Raw genomic sequence first — 19,714 nt, forward strand, 5'->3', positions numbered from 1 at the left:
GAGACCAACGGCTTAACGTGCCTTTCAAAGCACGGAGGAGCTCGAGATAAAAACTTTTTTTTTGTGGTCACCCATCCTATGACCGGCCTTTGCGAAAGTTGCTTAACTTCAACAATCGCAGACAGAGCGCGTTTACCGCTGCGCCACCGAGCTCCTCAATGGCAATTAATTCACCTTAAGTGCAGTTTTCACAGTGGGCTCGACCATTATCGGCAATACGGGTCACCATCTATCACGTCGGTCTAACAGGTAGCTTAGTGGGATGTGGGTACTGGGTACTTAGTGCATCTTCCGATGGATGTACAGTCATGAGTAATGTCTTGTGGGGTTCTAAAGTGGGTACTTTAGAACCCTGTCCCACTATCATAATATGTGACATTTAACGAGACTTAGGTCTCCCATAATACCAGCGCCGCGGCCCGTGCTAAGCACGTGTCACGGCATTATGCTGAGGGAGATCCTTTTTTTATTTTGGGCGCCTCCATTGTGTATTTAATGTCTGTATTATTTGTCTTTTTGTCTTTGTTTTTTTTTTACTATTTTTTTTATTTCTGTAATGTAAGTTTGTAAATGTGGCGTCCAATATGGAAATAAATATTTTCTTTCTTTCTTTTTTTCTTTAATTTTAGTATGTAAATTGATCGTTTTATTTGCCATTAGATAATAGAAAAATCAGATGTATGTATGTGTGTGAATAATAATTGAGTGAAACCTCTTTACGGATAACCTCTGGTTTATATTTCAGAATACCTTGGGAGTAATTATTTTTTGTTTCAAAAGTGCATGACGCAATTTCAGCAGGTTATTGATAGATGTTTAATAATGTGGTATGTAGTAGATACAGACAGAGACTAGGGACAGAGTACTGCGAGGCGGAAGGCAAGAGAATGGTACACCGACAAGTGCGAAATTAGAACCCTTGCGATAGGGATACGGGTGAAAACCTCAACGGTTGCAAAGGCGGAGATGGGAGACATCAGTAGGACTGAAGAGGCAAGTCACAGGGACTGTAACCTGGAACCTGACAGAGCAGCAGTAGGTACCTGTCAGTACTATTCAGAGGCGGAGGACAGGAGTCCTAGCACGGCTTTGAAATAGACTACCCTGGGCGCCATCCCACTCGCGTCAGACAGAGTACTGCGGGGCGGAAGGCAAGAGGGAAACCACTGTCCTATTTTTCCCTAAAAAAGTAGCATGGTAAACGCTACAACGACAAGAGCGTGGCTCTTAAATTAGTGATGTAATTTGTTACTGTGACTGTTAGAATTCGCTTTTATGAGTTTACAGTTCCAATTGTCCAGGTAAATGTAAATTTGGTAAAAAATTTTTGTGTGGGTAGATACAATTATTTCTCCTTTTTTCTGTATTTGTGTGGTTGTTTACGCTTTTTTATACTCAAGTCAGCTTTTTCGTATTTAAATGTTTGTTTACGAAACTTAAGCTGTTCGCTATCGCGTGAGATAAGTGTGAGTTTAGCTGTTATCAGTGACAAGTTTGTGACTGCGCCCGCGCCGCCTCGCGACCAGTCGGCCGCTGGCGCGGGCTCGCTCGCCACCACTGTGTTGACCACCCTTATTTGTGTCAGTATAACCTTAGTGTATAGTGTGTACAACGACTAATATTCAAAAATGTGTTTGTGACATGTTTAGTGAGGTTCGCCAAGTGAAACGGAAACAACAAAAGTACTATAAAACATTCATTTTAATCACATTTTCCAAGCTTTACAGCTAACAATAACATATTCTTAGAACTATAACTACTTAAGTAGTTAGATAGGACAGTCTTAGAGATGAGTAGATGCTATAACTAGGTAACGATCTTGAGATCCGGATCACAGTCAGTCGGGCGTTAGTGCGCGACGGGGAGCGTGGCGGGGGGTGAAGGGAGTAGCCGGAGCACGGGGGCGGGGGCGCGCTCTTTCGCGTGTCTCTTAACGTGCTTGGCGAGGTGGTCACTACGCATGAAGCGGCGGCTGCACACGCGACACCCGAACTTTTTCTCCCCCGTATGCGTCCGCTTGTGGCGAGATAACTCGTCCGACCGCGAGAACCGGCGCTCGCAGCCCGGCCACGCGCACTTGAACGGGCGCTCGCCAGTGTGCGTGCGTGCGTGGGCCTTCAGGTGCGACGACTTGAAGTAGTTCTTGCCGCAGCCCGGGTATGAGCACTCGTAGAGCCGGCGGCGGGCCTGTGGAGCGGGGGCCACAAGCCACAGTGCGGCGGCGGGCAGCAGCGCGCCTGGCAGCAGCACAGCGGGCGCGGGCCGCGGCGCCAGCGGCACCCAGCCTGGCGTCGTCGCCAGCGCAGGTGCCGCCTCCCGCTGCTCCTCGCGACACGGCTTCACACTTTCCCCATGCGGCGACGGCACTCGCGCCTCTTCAACATTGACAACAGGCGCGGCCGGACTCGCCGGAGCTTCAACCGGCGGCGGGCTTTGCGCCTGACTCATGTATTTCATTTGCGAATAGCTGCGGTTCATTTTAAACTTGAGGGTCTTGAGGATGTTCATTTGTTTGGGCGGCGGCGGCAGCGGTTCGGGGCTGCAGGTGCCGTCCTTGTGCGCGCGCATGATGACGGAGGGCCGCGGCTCGGGCGGCGGCGTCGCCAGCAGCAGCCTCGCCAGCTCGCAGCGCGCCCGCTTGCCGCACTCCTCCTCGCCCTCCGAGTCCGACGGTTGCGGCGTCACCACGCCCGCCGGTGGGGACGCCGCGCGCTTGCACGCAGCTTTCTTCAAAGGCAACTCCACCTGCGAGACAAAGACGGAACGATAAGTGAACGGTCGCTACCTCACCGTGCACGCACGCGACGCGTGATCGCGCGCGGGCCATACTTTCGATTGCACAAACTGAACGGCTCGTCCGAATTTTTTATATATTTTTTTTAAACAACAAATATTTTTTGGGACCAATTTTTTTTACAAATTTTGCAAAAACAAAATTTTTCGCAAAACTACAAACTTAACACTCACTTTGTTTTCCATTAACGGGGGCGTCGACGGCGGCGACAGGGGTCCGCAGACTTCGAGCAAGGTAGACATTCTGGTTATATTAAGATCATTCAACGCTTTAAAACTTTCTTTTTTAATTCACTAAACTTGTGTTTTGGTCGCGTGGTTCCGCTGTTGGGAGCCGTGTAGTCAGGTCGGCGAGCGGAGGACGAATAAACCGCTTCGCGTTGCGTTGTGGTAGGAAGCGCGCCGCGGGGGCGCGGGCGGCCAATGGCAGCGGGCGGCGCGGCCGCGGCCACCAATGGCGGCGCGGGGATCACGCACGGCGCGCGTGCCGCCGCGTGCTGTTCACGTGCGGCGCGAGTGACGCGCGCGAGGCCGGTGACGTCACGCCGCGCCCCCGCCTGACGTCACAAGGTCGCTGCAAGCCGCTCTACCGACCAGCGCCGCGCACCGCTCTGCAACCCGCGACTAGGGATGCGCGATCCACATCGTCGATCCGATTTTAAGGATCGGATCGGATCGTAATGCGTCGATCCGATCCGCGGATTGTATCGCATGCCGTCGATCCGATATCAAGAAAATCGATCCGGATCGGATGCAAATAAGCAAGACACAATTACTTTTAAATATTTATTTTCCGCCTTCGGGTAATCTCGGGCAAACTGACTCCACACACTTTGTTTTTATAGGGGACACCATTTTTTGACCAAACAATTTTACAAGACAAAACGTCCGTACATCTGAGATACTCGGAGACAATAGCAATTAGAATCAAATCAAATCACACATTTTACTCGTATGTTTACTTACTCACAAAGTTAAATTATAATAAAATGTAATAGGATGCTCATATATCTATACCTACCCGCACGCAAAAGACGCCGCTAAGTTTGGAACGTAACGTAAACAGAAGATCGAGTTCTATCCTAACAAAATCGTAAGCAATTAATGTAGGTAATACGCTTTTCAATTCATACGATCCAAGCGATCCGATCTTTAAAGTTTTGTATCGATCCGCCTAAAAATCGCATGGTCTCGATCCGATCCAAAAATCGGCAGATCGAATGGCTTTCGATCCGATTTTCTAAAAGATCGGATCGGATCGGCGCATCCCTACCCGCGACATTCTGCTCTTTGTTTATGTCGATGACCTCGCGTCGCTTCTCGAACTTTCATATTATGCCATGACCTGTCAATTTCTTCAACAGTCTACAAATAAAGGAAAACATCCGTTGCAATACTAGTCAAGTATAATGCAATTGCAACTCAATAAACGAAAGCTTTAGATCAGTTATCATTATCATACAGATTCTAATCAAATACACGTGTTAAATGTTCCCACATTTGTTTGCCTATTTGATTAGATACTGCACCCCTACTGGTACTATCTTGTTACATATGCCTACTATAAGACTATTGCCGACGCAGCAAACCCTTCGTTAGCGTTAACATCTAGATTGAGGACAAGCGACGACACGTTCCGCAGACTCAATATTATTTCCCCACTATTTCGACATTTACTTTTTGATGTATAATTTTAGATTGTCACTACTTATTCTTGTATCGAACAAGTTAGGTTCTTTTAGTTTTAGTTAATATAAGTTTAAATATTGTAATTTCAATTACTGAAATTAAATAGTTTTATAAATCATTTCGGTTTTTTTTCGATCCTCCGGCAGCAGCCTACGTAATTGGCGCAGTCGGTAGGATACTCACGAGTAGATCCGTGGGCACCATAACTCTTCGCACATCAAGAGTGATCGCCGCAAATCTCTCGGGTAGCTATTGAGCTCCGTTCCTGAGTATCCTGAATCTACGAACCAGCTGCCGCCAAGAGGAGAATCCAGACTTCGATTCAAGAGAGGAACCAGAGATGAGATATATGTGAGTACACTTGAACTGTTCTCGTGTTGCTTGCTATTTTTACCCCCTAGTTCTCTTTAGTTTTACACAATTTTTCATCCATCGAAAAATTCCCTCCCGCGGGAACCTGCATCTCGACAGGCTCGCCGCCACGTAGTAGATAGTAATAGGATAATAAATCTAAATTCATTAGGTAAGGATATAAAAATGGCAGTCGATAGAGATAATGTCTACAAAGCACTGCGCATGGTCCCGGAGTTTGATGGGAACCCGAATGTGCTCACAAGATTCATTAGAATCTGTGATCAGATAGTAATCGAATATATGAGCAATGATCCAGGTAGTGAATTAACTAACTCGTGTGTATTAAACGGAATACTTAATAAAATCACCGGTTCCGCAGCAAGCATTATCAACTCCAATGGGATTCCTGATAATTGGTTGGGTATTCGTACGGCGTTAGTTAATAATTTTTCGGATCAACGTGACGAGACAGCACTGTACAATGACCTCTCATTAGCAACGCAGGGTAATAGAACACCGCAGGAATTTTACGCGGAATGCCAAACCTTATTCAGCACGATAATGACTTACGTGACATTACATGACTCTATACAGACGACTATTGAGGCAAAGCGAACTTTATATAAGAAGGTCGCTATGCAGGCATTTGTTCGAGGGTTGAAAGAACCCTTAGGGTCCCGAATACGGTGTATGCGTCCCGAGACCATCGAGAAAGCTCTCGAGTATGTGCAGGACGAACTTAACGCTATGTATTTGCAACAGCGTAGTGATGTACCAAGGTCCCAATACAAGCAGTCCACCCCGTCTAATCAGAATTACCAAGCGCCGCCAATACCATTCAACTGGCCAGCCCCTATGGCACAACGCGCTATGCTACCCGCGCCTCAGCCGTTTAAATTCCACGTTCCACCAAATCAGCCGCAACTTCGTATGCCTACTCGTACGCAACAAATGTTCCGCGCTCTACCACCTAATTACAACCCCAATAGTAACGTGTTCCGGTTACCACCCAAAAATCATTCACCGCAAAACTTTCCTAAACCCATGAGTGGTGTACAGCATTTCGTCCCTAAACAGTTACCCCATACTATGATGACAGGACATGATTGGCGTAAATCAGGCAATCCACCACCAACAAGTTATTTTAAAACCCGCGAAATGAACATGAATGAGTGTGCAAGTCCCGACGATTCATATTACAATTCCGAGTACTACTGCGAACCTGAGTACGTTTACTACGCGGATTACGATAATACTTATCCCGTTGAATATGACACCAGTGCATATCGTTGCGATACGACAGACAATCAGCTGAGCGATGAAGGTCAACCACAGCCAGGCACCAGCCAGGTTGAGCAGGATTTTCAGACGGCTTCGATATTAAAAAAGCCAAAATAGAATTAAACTTGCAAACTCAACGTCAACTGCCGTACATAAAAATTTCAAATCCACCACTTAAACTTTTAATAGATACCGGTGCAAATCAATCTTTTATTAGTCCCGAAGCTGTTGAAAAATACTTTTCGCAGTTTCCTCTCAACTACGATCCCTTTGAAGTTACGAATGTTCACGCCACAAGTAGGAACGACTATTCTATCACGTTACCTTGTTTCACCGAATTCAATGACAACGATAGTATCAAGTTATTTGTATACCGTTTTCATGACTACTTTGATGGACTTATAGGATTGGACTTACTGACGACTTGGGAAGCAAAAATTGACTTAAAGCACGGTAATTTAGTTACGCGATCTGCTATAAATCCAATAAGAATGTACAATTCACATAATGTTAACCTTTATGAGGATATCATCCCCGCCGGTACTTCCAAATTGATTCGAATCCCCATTGATGCACCCGACGGTGACGTCATCATCCCACAGCAGGTAATTTGTAACTGTATGATTTACGAGTGTCTAACTACTGTATCTAATAACCGTGGCTATTTAGAAGTCGAAAATACAACGTCAAACGACATTATATTTTCACTCGATCACCCCGCCCGAGCCGAGTTGTTCAACGTAGAGTGCACGCGCACCACACAAGCTATGTTGCGCGAGCAGGACGTGGTATCGCGATTGCGTACGGACCATCTTAACGAAGAGGAAAAAGCTAATCTCACTACTCTTTGTTCCCGTTACGCAGACGTTTTTTATATCGATGGTGAAGCCCTAACTTTCACCAATAAAATTAAACATCGCATTAGAACAACTGACGAGGTCCCCGTGTACACGAAAAGCTATCGCTACCCATTCGTTCACCGACAGGAAGTTAGAGATCAGATAGCTAAGATGTTAGACCAGGGTATTATACGACCATCGGACTCTGCCTGGAGCTCACCCATCTGGGTAGTACCCAAGAAAGCGGATGCTTCTGGTAAGCAAAAATGGCGTCTAGTAGTCGATTTTCGTAAACTTAACGAAAAGACTATAGATGATAAGTACCCGATACCCAACATTGCCGATGTCCTTGACAAGCTAGGGAAATGCCAGTACTTTACTACCTTAGACTTGGCAAGTGGTTTCTATCAGGTAGAAATGGACCCGCAGGACATCCCCAAGACAGCCTTTAACGTCGAGCATGGTCATTTCGAATTTCTTCGAATGCCTATGGGACTTAAAAACTCGCCTTCCACCTTCCAACGAGTTATGGATAATGTCCTTAGAGGTCTTCAAAACGAGATATGCCTTGTCTACCTTGACGACATCATTGTGTTCAGCACATCCCTTCAGGAACACATGATTAACCTGGAAAAGGTTTTCCAACGCCTTCGAGAATCCAATTTTAAGATCCAAATGGATAAATCGGAATTCCTTAAACTTGAAACGGCTTATTTAGGTCATATCATCAGTAGTGATGGCATAAAACCTAACCCGGACAAGATTTCAGCCATACAGAGGTATCCAATCCCAAAAACCCCCAAGGAAATTAAGCAGTTCCTAGGTCTTCTCGGTTATTACCGTAAATTCATCCCCGACTTTGCTCGCATAACAAAACCTTTTACCCAATGTTTAAAAAAAGGTAGAAAAATCACGTTAGACTCCGACTATGTTAACTGCTTCGAGAGATGTAGAACTCTTCTCACTAATGACCCCATACTTCAGTACCCTGACTTCAATAAGGAGTTTATACTGACCACAGATGCTTCAAACGTAGCTATTGGAGCTATATTATCCCAAGGGCCTATAGGATCGGACAAGCCCGTGTGCTACGCTTCTCGCACTCTTAACGAGAGCGAAATGAATTATAGTACCATCGAGAAAGAACTTCTTGCCATAGTTTGGGCTACAAAGTACTTCCGACCATATCTCTTTGGACGTAAGTTTAGGATACTGACTGACCACAAACCACTCCAGTGGATGATGAATTTAAAAGAACCAAATTCACGCCTAACTAGATGGCGACTAAGACTTAGTGAGTACGACTTCACAGTTGTATACAAGAAAGGCAAGCACAATACTAATGCCGACGCCCTTTCTCGTATTGAGATCCATAATGAGGAGGTTGAGTCCTTAATTAAGGAAATTGAGGAGCTCAGTTCACTCCTAGGCAACCCTTCTGAAAAACCACCGACTCTAGCTGACTCATCGACTAACACCGTACATACTGCTAACGAACATCCCATCTTAGAAGTCCCAATTACAGACGAACCCCTTAATAAGTTTCACCGACAAATCCGTTTCACTGTAGTTAGTGACGTTAAACGTAAACCGGTAATGACTAAGCCATTCGACACTCACACGAGTGTAGCTGTTCAATTGTCCGAATCAAATCTAGAGAACGATGTAGTTAACGCTATAAAAGAATATGTCAACCCTAAAGTCAAAACCGCAATCTTAATAAATCCACCCTTAGCCATGTACTCTATCATCCCGATCATCCAGGACAAGTTCAAAAGTTCTTCTATGAACCTTGTTTTATCCAAGGTTGAACTGGAGAACGTCAAGGAATATCTTCGCCAACAAGACATAATTCGCCATTACCATGACGGTAAGACTAACCACCGTGGCATTCACGAGTGTTATCTCGCTCTATCACGAAGATATTTCTGGCCTAAAATGAAGGAGCACATAACTAAATTTATTAACGAATGTACAATATGTGGACAAGCTAAATACGATAGGAATCCCATTAGACCACAATTTAATCTAGTACCTCCAGCTACAAAACCGTTTGAGATAATTCACATGGATTTATTCACTGTGCAAAGTGAAAAATACGTAACTTTCATCGATGTTTTCACGAAGTACGGACAAGCGTACCATTTACGTGACGGCACAGCTGTTAGTATCTTGCAAGCGTTACTGTTATACTGTACTCATCACGGTCTCCCTATGACTATAATAACTGACAATGGAACTGAATTCACCAACCAACTTTTCTCTGAATTTACCCGACTTCATAAGATAAATCATCATAAAGTTCTTGCCCACTCCCCAAATGACAATGGTAACATAGAGCGTTTCCACTTGACTGTACTTGAACACCTCAGAATATTAAAATTGCAACATAAGGACGAGCCAATTGTCAATCTTATGCCATATGCAATTATCGCTTACAATAGCTCTATACACTCTTTTACTAAATGCAGACCGTTTGACTTGCTGACTGGACATTTTGACGCACGTGATACCCTCGACATGGATCTTACGCAACACTTATTGCAACAGTACACGCAAAATCATAAAGAGCAAATGGAAAAAGTGTATGAAATAGTTAACGAATCTTCACTTGCTAATCGTACCGCGTTAATAGAGAGCCGCAATAAAGACCGCGAGCCCGAAGTAGAATATTCACCGCAACAACAAGTTTTTATTAAAAATCCTTTCGCGAGCCGACAAAAAACCGCACCGCGTTATACCCAGGACACTGTTCTCGCCGACTTACCCATACATATTTATACCTCGAAGAAACGTGGCCCCGTGGCTAAATCGCGCCTGAAACGTGTTCCTAAATTGTTACAGAATTCCGCTGTTACTGGTGATCCGTCTGACTCGACCTCAAGAGATAAGACTTGAAAGCCTTGACGATGGACCTGGACTTTTACCTTACAAACTTGGAGCTACTAGACTGACAACCCATTACCATACTTTCCTTCAATACGTACAACTGGACGAGATTGAAAACAAAATTAATCTGTTACAGGCTCAATTACTTACCTACAATTCGCGACTTAGTAACGACACTTACCTTCTATACGAGTTACAAATAACTTATCTTACGAGTAAGCTTGGCAAAGTATTAAGTCAGTTAAGATCATTAGAACCAAACCGCGCTAAAAGAGGTCTTGTAGACAGCCTGGGCTCTGTAATAAAAAGTATATCTGGTAACTTAGACTACACTGACGCTTTGAAATATAATAACGCTATCAATTACTTACAGAAAAATCAAGATAAAGTTGTATCCGAGTTAAATAATCACGTTAGTTTGAGTAAAGAATGGATGTCACGACACAGCAGTGCATTAGCCCAGCTGATTGAGAATCAAAATAAAATTAATGCCACTTTAGAGTTACTCTTGGACAAGGAAACCTATAGAGAAAGTAGTTTAATTAAATATGCGAAATTTGCCCAAATTTTAGAAATAGTCACTGAAAATGTAGAGGACCTTATGTCAGAAATAATTAGGTTGGAAAATACGTTAGCTTTTATTCGTGCCTCTAGCACGCATCATTCTATGATAGATGTAGAAGTGTTAGAAACTATGATACGTAAATTAAAATTAATTTATAATAAAGATCAAATTTTAAACTTAGAATTGAGAGAATATTACGATATGATTAAACCTGGGTTTTATTACATAGATAGGCAAATAGTTATCATTTTTAGATTCCCTATAGTTTCAAAAAGTACTTATGACTTGTATAGACTCTCTATAGTGCCTAATAAAAAGCACTTAGCTCTCATCCCCTCTTATCCTTTCATAGCAATCAATACTGAGAATAAGTTCGTGTACATAGAGGCAGAATGCCCGAAGTTAAATAACTGGTATCTCTGCGAGGAGAACATTAACCACCAGATTCGCACCAAGTCTGACTGTATACAACATCTCATTACTAATCAAGCTCTGGAGAATTCCTGCCACTTTACAGAGGTATCACTATCCAGAGAAGCCATGGAGAAGCTCGATGACCAGCACTACGTCGTGTCCTTCCCACAACCCACGAAAGTACGCCTAACCTGCGGAAGAGAAGACATCAACTCACTGCAGGGAAGTTATCTCGCTACTATCCCCGTCAACTGCTACCTGCGAACACCGGAGTTCACTATTACCAATGATAACGATGAGATAAAAGGCCAGCCTCTGAAACTTATGAAGATACCATATGATGAAGAAAAACGCCCTACCACTACATCTCATATTAATCTCCACTCTATTAATCTCAAGGGATTGCATGAGATAGAAGATAGGATCATGATGGAGGCTCCTCTTCAACTGGAACGAGCGCAACCAAACGCCCTGTATCACACCACCATACCCTTCTACATCGTGATATTAAGTGCAGGCGCACTCACCCTCTACATCGTGTTACGTCGCTACCGGCTATGGCATCATAAGACGATTGAGGATCCAGCATCGCCAGCCCCTGGACGACATATTTATGAAAAACCTGGAAATAAGAAACAACTTCAAACCCTGGAGAACGTCCCCGCAACATTTTCACTGAACGTACTAAAATAGTTGCTCATCTTAGGGGGGAGGTGTTACATATGCCTACTATAAGACTATTGCCGACGCAGCAAACCCTTCGTTAGCGTTAACATCTAGATTGAGGACAAGCGACGACACGTTCCGCAGACTCAATATTATTTCCCCACTATTTCGACATTTACTTTTTGATGTATAATTTTAGATTGTCACTACTTATTCTTGTATCGAACAAGTTAGGTTCTTTTAGTTTTAGTTAATATAAGTTTAAATATTGTAATTTCAATTACTGAAATTAAATAGTTTTATAAATCATTTCGGTTTTTTTTCGATCCTCCGGCAGCAGCCTACGTAATTATCTTGTGTATTTTGTGTTTATTATGGCAACAGTAAATGTAAATAAAAATTGAATTAAAATAGGCAACCTTGAACTTGATACAAAATTTGAAACAAAATTTAGATTAGAATTCTGCGTGTAACGTTTGGTATTTCCGGTTATTAAATATTAACATCATTTTCTGCCAGTAATCGTTCTATATTTATGTATTTATTTATTAAATCTAGGATACTAAACAATTTAGCAAAGTCCTGCAAAACTGTTTAAACAGTTTGTCTGCAGGAAGGAGTCTCTAGTAGTAACTACTTATATCTATTCTAACTAATAATAGCAATATCTAAGTACCTAGAATTAGCTAGTACACGAATCTAAAATGAAACGTTTAAGTATTTTTTTAAATTAACTTTTGTTTGGTTTGGTTCGAGCGAGACGGATGTTCTCAGGCAAACTATTCAGCATGTAGGGTTGTCACTTTTTTAAAGTTTTATCGCCATAATAATTATTTACTTTCTCTAGCCTATCATGTCCCACTGCTAAGCTAAAGCCTTCCCTCTCTTCTTCAGTTCCTTATCCAGGCAGATGTCTTGCCAGTCCCCTTCAAGAGGAATTCAGATCGTCTTTCCATCTTCTTCTGGCCCTGCCTCTGCTTTGACAGAAAGCTCGATAAGGTATAGGTACTTACCCATTTCATCTTGCCGTAGATGTACCTCTGACTACCCCAATAGGGATACAGTCCTGAGCTTATGTAAATGTAATTTTAGCAAAGTCTACAGACAAGCGTTTGTTGTTCGAAGAAATACAGTTTTTAACGACATAACATTATTAATGACATCTTTAATTCTTAACTGTTTCTTAGAATTTGTATGTTTTGAACAGGAAATTCCAATGATATTGAACAACGTGAATGAGTCTTACACTTTGTTTTATTTGTGATGTAACTCTGTCAATTATTTTTTTTATTTTCAATACTAGCATATACCTGCCTATTGATTGTTGTTTAAGGAATATGTATTTTGGCATGTATCGGTCCGATAAATGAGAAATGGGAATTTTTAGGGCCTTTTCCTTCAAAATTGGGAAAATTCCCGAAAACACGGGAATTTTCCGGGTAAGAACCCAACACTAGGGTTGGCGCATCGGAAGAAAAAAGTCACGAATTTCGTGATATAAAAATAATAAATACATCTTTTCACAAAAAAAAAATTGTTTCTTTAATGTTTGCATAAGACGGAATTTATGAGAACCTTACTGCAGATATTGACTGACGTAAGATATTTTGTCATCTTCCTCTGACCACCCTAGTTAAAACTAGAGCGTGAAGATCGAGCATAACAAGTGCATGTTTATAAAAATAAGGGCACGGTACAAAGTCCGTTATTTCTAAAGAAAAGAGCGATGGAGCACTGCGGGCGCGCACGGTACGAAAGTGAGGGGGGGAGGGGTGGGGGGGGGGGGGGGGGGTTTAACACGCGACCGATGAGTGATCGGCTGTGGTGCAAGGTAAGAGAGGGACAGGAATAGAAATTGGCAAAACTTACAATTGTAAATTACAACGACAATTTGATGTTCATTACGTAGCTAATATGGAACTGCAAAATATACGTGATCACACACTCCGCAATGTACATCAAATTGTCATTGTTATTTACAATTGTAAGTTTTATTAAACAGGCCCCAGTACAGTCATGAGCAATATAATGTACCCACTTTAGGACTCTGTCGCACTAACATATTTGACATTTAGTGAGACTTACAGTTCAATTTGTCAAAAAAGTCAATGTGACATGGTACCAAAATTTATACATAATTGGTCGTGACCGTACCTACCACCCACAGAACCATAGAATAAAATTAATTCGCCCGTCACTTGCACCACTCGTCACCCACACAGAGGCGTCGCTATATATAAACGTCTGTCTGTCTGTGTGTCGTTTGGGAAAACAAACGGAGCGAGCCCGCTGACGTAGAGGCTGTGAGTCACGTTCACGGGCAAATACTGGATGGTTAACTAGTTTAGCCGGAACATCTGTTTGGTATAGGTATGTTTTTTTCGAGAATTTTCGAGAATTGTGTTTGTTTTTCTATGTGACGTAAACTATAATGGTGGGTAGACCCAATGCAATTTTCGCATAAGTTTAAGGAACTGATAATTGATTCGTTTATTTATTTATTTTTATCTGTAGACCTATTGGGAGACAGCTGATCTACGGGATTGGGTTCGAATCCTGGCTAGGGCTTCAACCACTGAACACGACTTTGAATGAAAATGTGATTAAAACACATAATAGCGAGTTCTTACCGCATTTAAAGCAGGGATATGAGACTCCCGATATTTCGACACTGTTGCAAGTGCCATGATCACGGGATGTCATCTCGGGATGTCATATCCCTGCTTTAAACGCGGTAAGAACCCGTTATTATGTGTTTTAATTATGATAGTAACCGCGTAAACTTAAAACAATGAAACCGTGATTGTAGATAATTAAATAATCAATTTCCCTTTTTATTTCTTTATCACGTAGTTTAAAAGATTTATGCCCGGTTAATGGCTATAGGGCTCGCCCCCTGTTACATGGGACTTAAACATAGCTGGCGAGGAGTGAGTTTATGTAATACCTACACCGCTGCCTACCTCTTCGGGGCTACAGGCGTGATTCTATGTTATGTTAACTTGTGGAATACCCCGGACACTTCATGCAAAACACTTCGTTGTGGCCGCCCAAATTGTACTGTATTCATGTGTTATGTCCGATTGTTTAAATGTAGTTCTGTGCAATAAAGTATATTTGATTTGATTTTGATTTTTCATTCGTTTCACATTGACGTTATCGTACAATTGAAGACTAAAGTAAGTCCAAGGGGGTGAGGTAAACCTACCTCGGCCGCAGGTGGGGAGCGGAGAGTTGCCGTCATGGATTTTGTTTCTGTAAGTAAGTATACATTTCCTAGGATATTAATAGCTAAATAGCTAGCTATCGATATCCCTTGTTTTTGATTTTCCGCAAATGGCATTAACTACTTGGCTGGACAAATGGGGAGCGCTGAAGGCTTTCACCCGGTACGACTTCTTCTTCTATCGTCTGGGTTGTGAGGTGGATGACCAACCTCATCAACCCTGATGTCACGACTACGTACTTACATCAGTAAGTACTACCGGGACCAACGGCTTAATGTGGCTTCCGAAGCACGGATCATTTTACTTTCGGACAATCAGGTGATCAGCCTGCAATGTCCTAACCAAACTAGGGATCACAAAGAGATTTGTCCCCACCGGGATTCGCACCCGGGACCTCCGGATCGTGAGCAGAACGCTCAACCACTGGACCACGGAGGCCGTTACCAGGTACGACGTCATGCGAAGAAGCCAGGCGTGCATAATATTTTACTATGTAAGTACAGTGCAATTTCTACCGCAGATGTAGAAACTGCATTAATATGCAGTCCGTTCGCGGATGCATCGTAGTATTTTTATGCATTTTATGTGTGTGTGCGGGCGTGGGTGTATGACTGTGGATGTGTGTATGTATGGATGTATGTATGTGTGACCGGTCGGGGCCCTTTTGCGCAGTATTCAAGCATTTTTAATGGCTTATTTTTTAATTGGTAGAGGTGTTTTTCCATCAACCCGCAGTGCATCAGCGGTGTGGAGTATGCTCCATATCCCTCCGATATTGAGGGGAGGCCTGTGTCTAGCAGTGGGACACATCTATATGTATATGCTGTTATGATGATGTGTTTATCAATTGGCTCGAAAATTACGTAGTTTCCAACTAGTCAAATCAGTTACTTTTTACTAAACGTCAAAACACGAAATTACTATGGAACTTGTATGAAAAAGCAACCTGTGACGTCATAGAAAAACGTGACAGAACGTCGCACTTATTATTACATTTTTCTTTATTAAAATTGATATTTAAGTTAAATAAAAAAAAAGTATTTTGTATCGCCTTTTAGATCTGCTTTATTTAGTAATCTTTGACCTAGGAAACTTCTTCTTCTTATCGTGTGGGTTGTGAGGTGGAATACCAACCTCATCAAGCCTGGTGTCAGGGTTATTACTGAGCCGCCAAAGGCCCCTAACATGGCTCATGTAACGACTACATACTTACATCAGTTAGTAACCGGGACCAACGGCTTAACGTGCCTTCCGAAGCTTTCGGACTCCTCTCTTACACACTTACTTTCGGACAATCAGGACCTAGGAAACTCAATTATAGACAGTGATAAGACTCGCCACCTATCACGTTGGTCTAACAGGAAGCGCGGTGAGGTGTGGGTACTTCGCGATGGATGTACCTCTGACTAACCGGGGTCTAGTCATAAGCATATGTTTATGTTTGACTGCTTCTATGCTGTTCTGGGAGCAAATAAAAACATAGAACACGTTCAGCTGCTTGTCTTTCCGGGCATGTCGTAAAAACCGACAGAGGGATTGTGTCCTCTAACATGATGGACTAATGTTATGGGCGATAGGCTGATCCCTTATCACCATAAGGTTTATCATATCCAGCTTACGACATCGTATCAACAGTGGCTGCAGTTGTCTTTGATTACATGTGGCTCTGCCCACCCTATTAGGGATTACGGCGTGAGTTTATGTATGTACGAAATTCCTGTGGTTATGTGGGATTTTCTTATTATACTTACCAGTGGTAGATATCATTTATTATCGAACCAATGAACAGAGACGAGTCCGCGGAATGTCACTTGCCAGGTTAGAATGACATTCTATAGTTCAATGACTTTTGTATAATAAATGGTGTAAACTGTATTGGGGTAGGCTGTAGTTGTACATAACTTGGATTTTTTTAAAGGCTAGGATATTTATTCCATCCTTTGTCCGGACAATAAGTGTAACCTAATCTAGCCTACAAGATCCCACTGCTGGGCAAAGACCTCCCCTTCCTATAACCCCCGCCCCCCTCCCTTCCTCTTTTTTCTTACTTCCTTTCTCTTCTTCTTCTTTACAATAAGTCACGTCAAAAAAATCCATAACATGATGTAAGCTCACGACTATTGGGGTAGTCAGAAATATAAATACAGCCATCCTGAGATACACTAAGCAAGTACTTATCCACACCTCACCGAGCTTTTAATCTTTTTTTAATGTCTATTAATATATCCATTTGTCGTGAAGTGAAACCAGATTTTACCATACATGTTCATCGTTCACAGACTCATTTAGGTGGTGTCTAATGGAGTGAGCAGGACTCCCAAAGTGTCGTTTATTATGATATTATCGTTGATGATAGGCATAGTACCGCGGCATAGCACATCTCTGGTGGATGAGCAAAATTAGTCATTTTCTAAGCTCTTAAAATTAAATAATCTGAATATCGATTGGAAAACCTACAGTTATATCGATTAAAATCTAATAATTGTTAGATACAATAAAATATAAGTTATGGAAATATTTTACAATCGATGATATCGATTATATATCTAACAATTTCTAAATTATAATCGATATTCAAAACAAATGAAATCGATTATTCGGCAAGGCTATTATAACATCGCACACATGAAAGTTCGATTAGGATTATAAGCTTCGCCGTAGCAAAGCGTCAAAAAATAGTCTTAAGACTCATTTGAGTGTTCCCCTCCACGGAAATCTTTAGTAAAAGGCGAAAGATTTATGCGTTTTGAAGGGAAACCAGAGTTACCAAAATCGGCCAACCGATTTGACCCAACCAAATGGAGAGTAAATCTTAACACCGCGATGTAGAAAATGTAGCAGCTGGAACAGCGACATCCGACGGATTTTTAATGAACTAAACTATACAAATATTTTTTTTAGTTTGTTTTCGTTTTCGCTTACACAATTAAATTCTAATAAAAAAGCTTTCAAACTATTTTTAAAATTATTTTATAATTAAAAAATATTTTCCGGTAAAATGTCTAAAATGTGTCGTATAGCGCTATCTATTAGATTTTTGCAGAAATACGACGACGGTAAGCACTTCGAATGGTTTATAGTGCAACGTCTGATGTATCTTTGTTAACTAGGTAGCCGTTTTAGCGGTTCATAAAAGTTCCGCTAGATGGCGCTGTAGTTCACTTTAGCTAATTATTATAATATTTATTATAGTATTATCCTTATGTAGGCTATCAGTTATCAAGTTGGTTTCATAAAAAATAGATGCGTACATAAAAAAAAATATATATTCTTTCGTTGATGTCTTTTGCACCTGTAAACAACATGGTGGACGAATATTATAAAAAAAAACTATAAAAAATATGTTGGAAAATATAAAAAGTATGTTATGTACCTATGCTTAGTTGCGCATAATGCTAATTATTTCTAATTCATATTCATAAGACAGTAAAGACTGATTCAGGTATTAGAGTTAGTTCACTTTGGTTAGTATCCGTTTGACATATTTTTATTTATTTGTTCATAAAAGAACAGACAAAAGAGAAAGAAACATACAAAGAAAACAGACAGTGCAGGTACGCTTATATCACGACTTTTGACTTTTGTTATGATTCTAATAATATTATTTTCTAATGTATCCGTTTGTCACGAAACACTTTTTTAAATGTTTTTTTTCTGACTGGACCTACTTTAGTTACCGTGAAAAAGAGATGTTCTAAAAATATTTTTATTATGTCCGCGACGATAGGACTCTCTCTCTTTATTTAAGAGCTGCAATCTTGTCTCCATAGATAGGGCGTGTAGAAAGAACGGTGGTTGCCCCAATCGCCTTCCGTTCCGCAATACACCGACCAATTTCTCAATCGGTGATGTTCTAGCTAGAGCCCTACCAGCTACCCACTACATTCTGCTAATCCTGTCGCTGTTTGGTCGGGGACTGCTTATTTTTATATTCGCAGCTAACCATCATATCTGATGGCCGTTGCACTATCCGCCACCTGTGGATCCCGTAGATGGCTTACAGCTCAGCCTACTACCGTACAGCTCAGCCTACTACAACTCAACCTACTTAGGACACTTTGAAAAAAATATGACGAACGGATACTGTGACTATAGTTGACTTACTTAGGACTCTGGGTGTGATCAACGTTTTATATCCTTCAGTGCTCGCGTATCCCTATCGGTACACTTCGCTACACCGCGGACACTTCATACAAACAACCTCGTTTACACAGACACTACATATTGACGTTATCATTTTTCGGATGCTTCTCCAAAAATATCAAGATGACCTAAGACTAGGCTGTATGGGCTAAGTTCCCTTTGCTTGCCCGAATGAGCAAATGTAACAAAAAAAAGTACACGCGCATTAAAATTTGTGTGTGTGACATCCGACGCCATACGATTGACGACTGAACTATGTCTGAGCAGAGGGGGACGCTATGGGAACGTTCCGGGCAGTAATAAAGAGAAAACCTTAAATAAAAAGAGCATTATTACTTAACATTTAGGCAGATAAGACCAGAGTACAAGAAAGATAAAAAAACGCAGCATACGTCCTTATTATTGAAGAGTTTTTGTAACGGGAACCGGGTGCGAACCCTCAGCGCTCACCATTTGTTCGCCAAGTAGTTAATTGCATTTGCAGCAAATTTACAGTAAGTCACGTCAAAAAATAACGGGGATATTCCTGGGAACGTGCCATCAGTGGTCGAGAATTGGGCACCCTATTAACCTATTGTCTTAATTATTATTTTTCACGCCTTGTGAATACCATCTAAGACAAATCTCATCATCATCAGCCGTATGACGCCCACTGCTGGGCCTCCCCCAAGGATCTCCACGACGATCGGTCCTGCGCTGCCCGCATCCAGCGGCTTCCCGCGACCTTCACCAGATCGTCGGTCCACCTTGTAGCGGGCCTACCCACTGAGCGTCGTCCGACACGTGGTCGCCACTCCAGAACCTTTCCGCCCATCGGCCATCGGTTCTCCTCGCTGTGTCCTGCCCACTGCCAC

General features: G+C 42.1%; 1 protein-coding gene, 1 long non-coding RNA gene and 1 other non-coding gene across 3 annotated transcripts; 1 reads left to right on the forward strand and 2 right to left on the reverse strand.

Moving 5' to 3' along the window:
* Window positions 1-1,683: 1,683 nt before the first annotated feature.
* On the reverse strand, window positions 1,684-3,187 carry LOC126370764 (Krueppel-like factor 10). Its single transcript, XM_050015802.1, has 2 exons — window positions 2,968-3,187; window positions 1,684-2,745 (listed from the first exon to the last, which is right to left on the reverse strand). Exons 1-2 carry the CDS (start codon window positions 3,034-3,036, stop codon window positions 1,849-1,851), a joined length of 966 nt encoding a protein of 321 aa, XP_049871759.1. The 5' UTR covers window positions 3,037-3,187; the 3' UTR covers window positions 1,684-1,848.
* A 10,110-nt stretch (window positions 3,188-13,297) lies between these two features.
* On the forward strand, window positions 13,298-14,616 carry LOC126371203 (uncharacterized). The gene is made up of 2 exons (XR_007566984.1): window positions 13,298-13,860; window positions 14,005-14,616. It is a non-coding gene; the product is annotated as an uncharacterized LOC126371203 (long non-coding RNA).
* A 2,749-nt stretch (window positions 14,617-17,365) lies between these two features.
* On the reverse strand, window positions 17,366-17,483 carry LOC126371397 (U5 spliceosomal RNA). Its single transcript, XR_007567032.1, has one exon. It is a non-coding gene; the product is annotated as a U5 spliceosomal RNA (small nuclear RNA).
* Between the last annotated feature and the right edge of the window lie 2,231 nt (window positions 17,484-19,714).

The sequence above is a fragment of the Pectinophora gossypiella genome, chromosome 1 (genome assembly GCF_024362695.1).
Source record: "Pectinophora gossypiella chromosome 1, ilPecGoss1.1, whole genome shotgun sequence".
In the NCBI taxonomy this organism is placed as follows: domain Eukaryota; kingdom Metazoa; phylum Arthropoda; class Insecta; order Lepidoptera; family Gelechiidae; genus Pectinophora; species Pectinophora gossypiella.

Coding starts and splice junctions, on each gene's coding strand:
- LOC126370764 (XM_050015802.1), bottom strand. CDS start 3,036: ATGTCTACCTTGCTCGAAGTCTGCGGACCCCTGTCGCCGCCGTCGACG. Junction 2,746..2,967: donor CCCCGTTAATGGAAAACAAA/GTGAGTGTTAAG, acceptor TTTGTCTCGCAG/GTGGAGTTGCCTTTGAAGAA.